This window comes from Gracilinanus agilis, chromosome 4 (assembly GCF_016433145.1).
Source record: "Gracilinanus agilis isolate LMUSP501 chromosome 4, AgileGrace, whole genome shotgun sequence".
Classification (NCBI taxonomy): Eukaryota; Metazoa; Chordata; class Mammalia; order Didelphimorphia; family Didelphidae; genus Gracilinanus; species Gracilinanus agilis.
In genome coordinates, this window is record NC_058133.1 from 503,517,613 (window position 1) to 503,529,045 (window position 11,433).

At 56.1% G+C, this 11,433-nt stretch overlaps 1 protein-coding gene across 1 annotated transcript in view; it reads right to left on the reverse strand.

Annotated features, from left to right (window-relative positions):
• The window catches only part of CUX1 (cut like homeobox 1), a 233,096-nt gene that overhangs the window by 221,163 nt on the left and 500 nt on the right, over window positions 1-11,433 (reverse strand). The window contains exon 2 of the mRNA XM_044675633.1: window positions 11,043-11,153. Within this exon, the coding sequence (XP_044531568.1) occupies window positions 11,043-11,153 (111 nt within the window). The remainder of the gene's footprint in view (window positions 1-11,042; window positions 11,154-11,433) is intronic.

Here is an 11,433-nt window from a genome sequence, read left to right on the forward strand (position 1 = left end):
TGTCTGTGTCTTTGTGTATGTCTGTGTGTCTGTGTGTCTCTGTGTGTGTCTGTGTGTCTGTATGTCTGTGTGTGTGTCTATGTCTTTGTGTATGTCTGTGTGTCTGGGTCTGTGTGTCTGTATGTCTGTGTATCTGTATATGTGTGTCTGTGTGTGTGTATGCCTGTGTGTCTGTGTCTGTATGTCTGTGTGTCTGTATGTGTATGTCTGTGTGTGTGTGTGTGTGTGTGTGTGTATGTCTGTGTGTGTGTCTGTCTGTGAGTCTCTGGCCGGAGCTGCAGATACTGGCTCATGTTCAACATAAACCTGAACAGCAAAAGCTGCTTAATAAAGGGTGAACAACTTTCTACTTTCTGATTGTATTTTGCATTTTGGCTGACTGACTTAAGTTAGACCATTCACACTCTAAGAGGGAAACAGGTTTTCTTGTTATTTCCTTTGCACTGAATTTTTAATATCAACAACCAACTCCTGTATCTGAAGCAGATACACAGCTTAAATTTGCTTATAATGAAGCTCAGGTAAGACAGGCACTGTCCATGGTTGGGTCATGCCATTATTTTAAAAATACTCTCTAAACCAAGCTATAAATTCAGCATTACACCAATGCCAATAAAATCTCCAGGACTCTATTTGCAGATCTAGGTAAAAGAGTAGCATGATTAATTTTGAGGTACAAAAGGTTTAGAAGTTTAAGGAAAATGAGAAAATGTCTGAATGAAGGGGGCTGCCATTACCAGACCTCAAATGATATCAACAGTCATCAAGATGATTTGATACTGGATAAAAAAGAGAAAAGTGAAAGAGATTATATAAGCAAGAAACAAAAGCAATAACCATTCCATGTGGTATGTTTTTATAAATGTATGAACATAAGATTACTGGAGAAAGATTTTTTTTTTAAGAGAACTTTTGGGAAAAGTAGAAAGCAGCTTTTAGATTTAGAACAACATTTCACATCACATGCCCCAATAAACTCAAAAAGGGCCAGCAACCTGAATATAAAAGATCACCTCATAAAAAAATGAGAAGAGAAAGGCTATACATTCCACATAGCAGGGACTTAATAAATGCGTACTGACTGTGGCTAGGGGAAGCATTCTTAACTGTAAGATGTTAGGTCATAAAAGAAAAAATGGGTACATCTGATATCATAAAATTATAATATTTGGCATAAATAAAATCAAAGAGAATGAGCAAAATATTTGCATACCGAAGATGAAAATATAACATAACATAATAATATATAAGGGAACCCGCATCATTATGTAACATCAAGAACCAGGGATATGAAAGGTTTTCAGAAGAATTTCAAACTATAAATAATCGTTTGAAAACACTCAAAATCACAGATAGCAAGAGAGGCAAAGTCCAAGCTAAAGTTGGAAAACAAAATTAAAATACCTCACACCAGGCAAATGAATAGACAAAAAAAAAAAAAAAAAAAAATAGCAGCTGGGCTCTGGGAAGACAGGCACACTCATACATGGTAGGTGGAGCTATAAATGGCACTCCCTGTTCTGAACATGGATGTGGAATCATGCATGAAAAGGAACCAAACTCTCCCTGCTCTTTGACCGAGACACCCCCCTATCTTTACAGTCTAACTCGGTAGTATCCCCGGCTCTCCACTCCCCCTACAGTCACCCCCCTTGACTAGGCAAGTGCCCCTCTGGTCAGGATTGTCAGGATAGCCTTGAATTCATCCTGCATCCCATCAAGACTCCTTACGTATCAGAATGAATGGGATAAACAAGGTTTAGCTTGAGTATTTGCAAAAGCAACACTAGAAGAAATACTGAGATTGTGCTATTAATTGCCTTTGGAAATCACGAGTTTTCTGCCATTTACTTAGGAAATTCAAACGACCAGAACAAAACAGAACGCCACCTCATTGACTACCCGCCGGAGTCCTCCACCTTCGAAGGCCCCTTAAAGATGATCAATCCAACCTCGCCACTGTGTTTGAGGAGCTCGCATGGCGCAGAGCCAGTAATGAGTGGTCCACACGGTGGGGTGGAGAATCCACAGCCAATTCTTTGACTTTGGTGGGCCTCAAGCAGTGGCTGGGGCTCAGCGTGCCCAGAAGGGAGGCTTCTCCCACAGCTTCCTCGAAGGTACAGCCCTGGAAGGACCAAAGGGCCCGGCAGCTCCCAAACTCAGCCAGCTCCACTCTGATTCTCTCCTATTGCCCTCGGGGGTCAGCACGCCTCCTCCCTAGTGGCTCCCTAGTTGCCTCTTTGGCCTTCTTTCTAGCGCTCCTCTCCCACGCCCACGGGCATCGGCTGGTCTCCAGAAGGGCGGATCCAGTGGGTGCTTCTAGTCTTTTTAAACACGACTCCCTTTTGGGTACCAAATTCAGCCAAACTGGTCTTGCTGCTTGCTGTTCCTCATATACAACCCTTCATCTCCCACCTCCCTGCCTTTGCACTGGATGTTGACCTGGCCTGGACCACAGGAGACCTGATGCTCCCTACTGTGTTAATTCCTCCCTCTTTCCCCAACCAACCATAGGCCCATCTCACTGGCTGAGACCCACACGGCCATTCCCCCCTTCCCAAGGAATCCTGGGTACCCCACCGGACACGTGGCATGTAAGAACAGGCTTCTGAGAAGGGGAGCCCCCGGGCCTGAGCTCCCCTGACCAACACGGCTTCCTGGGCTAACGGGTCCTCTTCCTTTGGAAGAGTTCGTCTCCCTCCCCGGCTCCGGGCCCTAGTGTGTCCCAGAGGCCCCGTCACACGGCGGTGACAGCGGAGCCTCCCACATCATCTCTACCCAACCTGCATCCTGGAGCCTTCCAGGCCCCTCCATCCCCTCCCACCCGCCCACTGGAGGATCCGTCCTTCCAGGCTGCTGATGTGGCCACGCTGGCAAGCTTCCACGCGTGCCGAGCTGAGTCATCGGTCCCATCAGTCCCTCCCGAGAGAGCAGGTGGAGGGTCCCTTCTTCACAGCGAGGCAGCCAAGACGCCCCAACGTCAGGCCGTCAGCAAGCGCTTCTTAGGCGCCTCCTACGTGCCAAGCCCAGGGAATGTGGATCCAGACTGGGGGCAGACCTGGGATTTCAGGGGACCCGCCTAACGTTCTGCTCCTTCTCTGGGCACGGAGCGGGGACCTCACTAGCCTGGGCCTCCCCGGACAGCAGGTGTCAGAGGAAGGCCTTGAATGCCCCCCCCACACCCCATTCTGGGTTCTCAGTGCGCCCTCCCAAATGCCCCATTCTTAACACAACCGAAACGAAAGGGGGGAAGAATTCAGAAAATGTGGGTTTAATTGGGGACAATGGGCCACTTTTAGAGAACTTGCTCTGCGCACGACGCTGGGCAGCTCCCCCTCGGGGCCCTGCTCCTCCTCTCGGGAAGCTGAAAAGTGAGGCCTCCTGGACCAGGCCTCCAAGGGGAGGCTCCGGACTCCTCCTCAGATGGACGCGATGCCCAAGAAACTCGGATCCACCATCAGCGTCGGGGCACGAGGGAAGCAGGTTTGGGTGGCGGCTCCTTCACTGGGGACTTCCAGCCCACAGCAGCACACATTTCCCTCATTACCAGGTAAAACCTGCACAGGCTATTTTTATCTAATCGCTTCATCCTCTTCTAACTCCATTAGCCAATTACTCATCTGTAAGATCATTCGTCTGCTACACTTAGCGCCACTTAAAATAGCCCTTCTTAAATCTGGGGCTCTTCACGGCCCGGCCAGGCTTGGAGACGGAAGGGAAAACGGGCCCTTCCGCCTGTCCCCCACAAGGGGAGACATCGGCCTGCTGAGGCCTGGGGGACGGAGGCTCGACGAGCACCTTCCGCCGAGCCTGCATGCGAAGCGAGGCCAAGACTCCCCAGAGGCCACGAGGAGGACGAGGAGAGCTTCAAGCCCCGAGTTCTAACTTTGGGAAAGTAGCCCCAAAGAATGGAAAACCTGTGCGGTGCGCACACTGCTAGTGTGGGCTAAGTCAGGGCCTGCCCTCGGGGAGCTCCGCTTCCAGGGAAGGAGGAAGGGAAGGGAGCTGGCTCGGAGGACTCCCAGGGACGGGGCGGAGGGCCAGGGTCAAGTTCGGCCCTTTCCAGAAACACTGGGAAGCCCTCATTTGACTACCATTCCAGGAACAATCCATCAAGCCAGGAGGACTTATTAAGCTACTCTGTGTGTGCGAACAACTGGGGAAACAGTGTCTGCTCCCAAAGAGCTGACGTCTAGCAGCAAGAAGAAGGTCATCACGGCAGGCTGCCTGGAGGCCGGTTCCCCCTGGATCTCCCACGGGGACACAGCTCAGGCCTCCTTACCTGGAGCCTGCGTGATTAGAGTGAATAAAGAATTCCACGAAATGCCTGCCTGTATTCAAATTCACACTATTTGAAGTTATAATTACGTAAAATCTGAAGTCCTAATTACGTACAAGATGAGCGATAACTGGTTCCGGCCCGGGAAATGGGCCGCGCAAATTCCAAAAGGATTCCTTCCTGCACGAACTGGGACCTGGCTCGGAACTTTATTATTATTTGTTTAAATTTCATTCAGATCTAAATGGCAAAGAAAGCTGAGCCGCTGGTATTCTTCTGCCTCCAGGCCTCAACGCTAGGTGGGGTGGATCCCTGGTGCACTCAGGAGCTGGTCAGCTGGCCAAAAAGCCCTTTCAAGCCTGACTACTCCGGGGCCATCTTCACGACGGTCATTGGAATGCTGGGCTCTCAAAGCAGAGAGCTCCGAGTTCTAATCCAGCCCTTAGCACTTGCTGTCTCCCTCCTACTCTTGTGCTCATCTTACTTGTTTGTCCCCATGCTCTGGGCCAAGAAAACAGGGAGGCCCAGAGAAGCTGCTCAGCCCAGGATCAGCTCTGGTGGCGCGACTCCAATTTCTGCCTCGATCTAAAGTAAAGGGATGGACGGGACGGTCCCCAGATCCGTGATCCTAAGTCTCGACATCCCAGGATGGAGGCCACCAGCTGGGTACCAGATCTGTGCCTCGTGGAGGTTCGTAACTGCGTCCCTTTCCCAGCACGCACACAGGCAAGTTTGGCTCCCTTTGGGCACAAATGAAATCTGATGATGCGACTTCAAGGAAGGGTTTAATTGTTCTCAGTGTAAAAGTTCACATTTAATTTTCAAACGGTTTCTAGTTAAAATCGCTTTATAAGGGGGCAGCTGGGTAGCTCAGTGGATGGAGAGTCAGGCCTAGAGACGGGAGGTCCTGGGTTCAAATCCGGCCTCAGACACTTCCCAGCTGTGTGACCCTGGGCAAGTCACTTGACCCCCATGGCCCACCCTTACCACTCTTCCACCTAGGAGCCAATACACAGAAGTTAAGGGCCCAAAAAATAAATAAATAAATAAAATGACTTTATAATTTAATGGTTGGTGATGAAGCACCGGAATTTCCTGGGATCTGAAGTGTCTCAATTGGCATAAAAGCTAAAATAAAAATCCACAAGACTGTTTCACCTGCCTGGTTCCTTCTGAGAAGGAAGAGAAATTAAACTAAAAAGCAGCCTGAGAAGTTACTTCTCCCAAAAGGACATTCTGCAAACATCTTTAAGCCACTAATCAGCATTACTAGGATTAGGAAGAGACACAATGGAAAGAGCCCGCCTTTGGGGTCAAAGGGCCTCGCTGGCGATCCTGCCCCTCCACTCTCGGCTGCCTACTGGGAAAGGAGGACCGGAGGATGTCTTCAGGTTCCTGCCAGACCTACTGGGAAATGAGGGATCTCTGGACCCTGGGCCGACCCCTTCGGGGGGGCTCTCGAAGGCTCTAAGCACCCAGGAAGGTGCTGCTCTGCAGGGGCCGAGGCACAGCTGGGGAGCCCCCTGGACCAGTGAAATCTTGGGTGTGGCCCCTCTCCTAAGGCCCAACTCGGGGATTCACCGATTAGGAGGCGGCCTGTGAGGCTGAGGGTTGGTTTACTTTCTTAGAGGTGCCTTTGGCTGCCTGGACAAATAAATAAACCATTAGGTGGAGAAGTCAAGGACCGACCCACGTACAATTTAATCATTTCTTCTTTGGGCAGAGGTCACCCACGCCCCTTGGGGGAGTGGCTGCCACAGGCTGGGCTGTTCTGGTCTAGGACAGACCAGAGAACCTTTGTTCCCTTCCATCTGAGACGCGGAGCCTAGAAATGGGCCGGTGCCCAGCCAGGGGCCTGGGGTCAAGCTCCTCTCCTCTGACACAAATGGGCATCCGGGGCCTTCCCCATTCCCCAAGCTGCTCTTTGGGATACACCCAGGTCTGTACGGGGCAGGGGGCGCCCATTTGGTGCTGTCTCTTTTCCCAGGGGGCTCCCTACCTGTGCTGCCCAAAGAATAAAGAAAAGTGGGCCCCAGGCCTCGACTCTGCCGTGTTCCACAGGCCCCTCGCCCCCTCCAGTATGGGGAGCTGCCCATCCCCTCCACCGGAGCCGGGCATCCGGAAGGAGAGAAGATGGGAAGCAGAGCGGCTCACGGGGCAGCGGCAGGAGGGACGCCAGAGAGCACCTGGGAAAAGTGAGGCCCGATGCACCCCTCGCCCCGGGGGCTGATCCCTGTCTGTCCTGGGGCCCCTGGGGCCAGGAACCACAAGCCCCTGCTGGAGAAGGTCCGGCCCTTATCCTTATTATGATGGACAGATGGATCCTTCAGGGCCTATAAGCCGCCATTTCAGAGCTACTCCTGAGATGGAGGAAGAGTTTAAAGTCAGATTTGGGGTACAGCAAGATGGGGGAGATGTTCTAGGAGCAGCCAGAGAAGGCTCCCAGCCAAGCAGGGCACATGTGAGCCCCTAAAACCTACGAGCGGGCACTGAGACTAGTGGTGACAGGACCTGACGGACCAGCTCACACACCTGGTGATGGGAGATGCGCTTAAGAGGAGGAAGAGGGAGAGGGGCCGGGAAGGAGGGGAAGGCTAGGAAGAAGAAGAGAGGAAGTGAGTGAGGATGGGGGAGAGGGAGGGAAGGAGAAGGAAAGGGGGGAAGACGGAGAGGAGTCAGAGCGGTTGACAAAGCAGGAAGCTGCCTTTAGCGACGACGTGGATGAGCAAGAAAGGATTCATTAAGCACTTGATACGGGCCTGGAGGGTTCCAATGGACAGGCCGGCCAGTTGATGCCCCTTCTGATGGGGAGATGGGAGCTGGAGTGATGAAGGAGGCCTCTCAGGGCATCTAGCCCAACTTCTCCATTTTACAGAAAAGGAAACTGAGGCTCAGAGAGATTCAGTGACTCAGGATCACAGTCCTGGAGCCAGAAGGGCCCTCGGAGGACGGACGAAAGCCCAGGGAGGTCGGGGCATAAAGGAAAGGGTCAGGGAACCTTTGTTAAGGGCTTCTTACTCTGGGCCAGGCCAGATGCCTAAAAAGGTGGCTGGGTCAGAGGCATCCAGAGCCCGGCCCTGCTCTTTCCCTGCACCAACAAAGGCCCCCAAATCAGTAAAACGGAGGAATGAAAGAGCAGATGGAGACGGACAGAAATACGGACTGCTATCGTATTGGAGGAGTTAAAAGGACGGAGCTTCAGAAACGCGGCTTGGGCCCACAGGCAGAGGGCCGAGTCACCTGCCTGGGCAGCTCTGGCTCTGTCCATGCCACGCAATAATTCAAACTGGACAAAGCTTTAAACGGCGACACAAAGAAGGAACCGCGCTCTGGGACGGCGGCTCACAAAGCGCCGGACAGAAGTCGGCCCAAATTCTGGGTCTGCCCGGATCCCAGGGAGGGTCCTGACCCGCTGGAGTCATGTGGGACGAGCAAAGTAAAAGACAGCATCCAGGTGGGTTTTGTTCTTGGAGGCCCGAGCCCGGTCTGGGACTCAGAGGTCCTTGTTTCCAAGCCTACCTCCATGCCGCCGTGACCTTGTGCAAGCCCTCCCTTTCCTGGGCCTCAGTTTCCCCATCTTTAAAATGAGGGGATCGGCCAGGTGGCCTCTAAGGCCTCTGCGCTGCAGACGGAGGCTCTACGGCCTCCTGGCACTAGAAGCGTCTTCTCTTGTCCCTGCCAGCACCATGCCAGGCCCCCTCTCCTGCGGTGCCAGTCTCCACTCCCTGCTGTGGGTCCTCTCTGGAGGCTGGTTCCGGGTGAAACACGCTAACACTGAAGATCCACGTTCCCATAGAAACCCGGTTATAAGTGGCACTTGGGTTCTCGAGGCACTAACTGGAGTTGGGCAGCACCAGGGTTCGCCGGACTTCAGCCTCTTTGCCCCATTTATACCAGGATTTCCACGGAAACGGGTTCTGAGTGCGAAACAAGCAGCTGCCTGCGAACAAACGTCCGGGACGGAGCCCACGTGTCCTGGGGGAATCCCTGCTGGGACGAGAGGCAGGAGCCGGAGCCGGAGGCTCTCCGCCGGGCTCTGGGCACGGACGCTGCAGACGGGACCGCCGCAGGGCCGGCCGGCAAGTTCTGAGGAACCCAGGATGGCGGCTTCCTTCGAGGGGTTCCTGTAAGGCCGCCTCTGAGGTCCCAAAGGTGCTCCAAGAACTTCAGATCCCCCACCAGGCAGAGCCTCCTTCCACTGGAGGCCGGCCGAGGCGGGAGCCTGGGGGTGCGGAGGGCTGAGGACGCCCCCGACCATCCTCCTCCTCTTCCAGATGAGCGTGTTGGGGTCCAGGAAAGCCACAGAAATGAGGAGCCTTCGCGTAATTCTGCAAAGCCTTTCCTCTTTATTCTTGGCTGTAAGGGTTGGCTCTCTGGGGTGGGAACGAGACGGCGACGATCCTCGTAAATAAGAAACAACAGGGCGGCTGGGGCTGCTACAGGGAGTCTCCCGAGCAGGCGTCCTGCTCCCAGCCCAGACGTCCGTCCCAAAGCCCAGGACGCCCGTCTGGACCAGGCTCGGGAGGACGGCCTTTGAGGTTGGCAGGGAGCCCCCCCCCCGGCCCCTTCGGCCTTCAGTGTGCAGACGGGCATCCTTCCTGGCAGCTCTGGGGGAGCTCTGAGCAAACCCCAGTTCTCTGGGCCAGCGGCCTCCACCACGGGGCTCCTCGAGGCTCCACGTGGCCAGGCCAGGCTGGGGACAAACACAGCAGAGGCCCAGGAGGGAAGAGTCCTCGGGCCTGCTGGCTTCCTGTGACACTCTCCATGGAGCAAAGGCTCTCAGGAGGGACATTCCCAGCGTGCACCCCTCTGGTAGAGCCTCTACCATGGAGGCAGATGGAGACTCTCACCCTGGCAGGCAGGATCAAGAGCCTTCACGGACCGTCTTCTGTTGGGGTTGGGCTTTTCTTGGCAGAGATCCTGGAGAGGCTGCCGTCACCGCTAGAAGTGTCTGAGGCTGGATTCGAGCTCAGAACCACCTTCCTGACTCCGGGCGCAGAGCTCCACGCAGCTGCCGCCTCCCTATGGGCCGGGGCCCCCCAATAGCATTCACTAAACTCCGAGTCTTTATGCTTCACGGTGGCTGCTCAGGGATGAGCCCTTCCAGGCTCCTTTTCTTCAGCGGTGGGATTGGACACCACGACCTCCGCACAAAGCCGCTCGCTCACGGAGAAGTACCGCGGCCCTGGGCGTCGCCAAGACCTGGGTTCTAGTCCTGCCCCGACTCCCTTTTAGAGGCCCCTCTTGGCTTTGCTCAGACCCTCCTGACCCTCCTCTGGGGACTGGACTCTGTAGACTTGGCAAGGGAAAGCGCCTGAACCGTCCTGGACTCCTACCAGGGCTCGCCCCACTGCCAGCTTCCTGGGGCTTCTGAGTGTCGGCAAAGGCCCGGAAACGAAGTGGGGACCGATCGCCCGAGCGGCAGCGCCTGAAGTCATGGACCCGGAGGGACGGCGCCACGAGAAACGCGCGACAGGACAGAGAAACACGGAAGAGCAACGCCAGGCCCAGCGAGGAACCGGCAGGAGCAGGAAAACAGCCGCCCTGAGGAGGGATAAAGGGAAGCGGCTCCCTGGTCACTGGTGGGAGCACCGTGGTCTGGGGAGGAAGTGAGGGGACCCTCTGGGGGGGTGGGGAGGGGTGGACGGCTGCTTCTGCGGAAATGTGCTCCTCACTTCTGTCCAGTGGGAAGGCCCAGGAGGAGGGGAGGGAGAGGGGGAGACGCCGAAATAATCCTGGGGCAGACGCTGAGAGCCGCAGCCCGGCGACGTCCTCGGGCACGCTTTAGAGGGCCACAGGAAGGGCAGGGCAGGGCAGGGCAGGACGCCTCTCAGAGCGGGCAGACAGACGGCGGGCACACATCCCTGCTTACAGGTCTGCCCCGGGGCAGTGCCAGCGCTTTGCCTTCTCCTCCAAGCCCGAGGCTCTCCCCCAGGACTCTGAGCAAACGCCTGGTGACTGGCAGAATGGATGGGGTGGGGTGGGGGGGGGGCCACTTGCCTCCAGAAGAAGCCCAAGAGCAGCCCCAGGCCTGGGCAGGAGCCAGCGAGGCCCTGCAGAGTCAGGAAAGGAGGCTCCTGGCCCTCAAGTGACTGGAGGGTGGACGCGAGGCTTATTTTATAAAGCGCGTCGGAGGCCAGGCTGGCGAAGTCCGCATCCATTCGGCCACCTAGAAAACTGTCCAGTGTCTTTTCTCACTTGCTAAGTGGGGGGACGAAGGGTGTGCTGGGGTCTCCGGACACCAGAGGGCTCTGCCCCGTCCTGTCACATCCATCACAGCCCGAGGCGGGGAGGCCGGGGAGGCCCTTTGCAAACACGGTCTGGGAAGCCCCCACGCACTGACAAGTCACTCCTGGCACAACGTGCCCTCGGCCGGGGGGGACTGACCCCGGGAGGAAGACCCCCGTCTTCCGCCGGCCTCCGCCGCCCGGGAAGTGCTCGTCTTCGCTTCTGCACCCAGCCCAGGGGCCTCCCTGCCCGGCTCTTGGCCCCGTTCTGGGACGCCGTGTGTGGAGAGGCTCGCGGCTCCTCTCTAGCACGACGGAGCGAGCAGTGAGCAAAGCGCCGACGCGGGAAGGGGCGCCGGCTCGCCGCCCTCCACTCCAGCCCGGCCACATTCCCCAGAAGCCCCGCCCGGGCCTTCCCTCGGCCAAACCAAAGGCCAAACGATGGCCAGAGCCAGGCGGGGAGCTGCAACCTGCGCGGCCACCCCATGTAACCCCCAAGTGTCACCGCGGCCCCCCAGCGCGGCGCGTGGCCTCACCTCTGGAGTGTTTTTCTTGAACTCTCGACTTTGTTCAATGAGCCTCTTCCGAGACTGCTCACTTTCATCTTGTCGGTTGGCCAATACTGTTGCTGTAGCATCGAGCTCCCTCTGTCAAGAGAAACAAGGAACAATGAGAGAGGAAGGATGCCGGGCCTCGATGTCCCTGCTGCATCTGAGCCCGGGGCAGGAGGGCCTCCGAAGGCCGGTAAATGGCCGGGCCGGGGATCAGGCCGGGGATCGGGCCCGGGATCAGGCCGGGGATCGGGCCCGGGACCAGGCCCGGGATCGGGCCGGGGATCGGGCCGGGGATCGGGCCCGGGACCAGACCGGGGATCAGGCCGGGGATCGGGCCCGGGATCAGGCCGGGGATCGGGCCGGGGACCAGGCC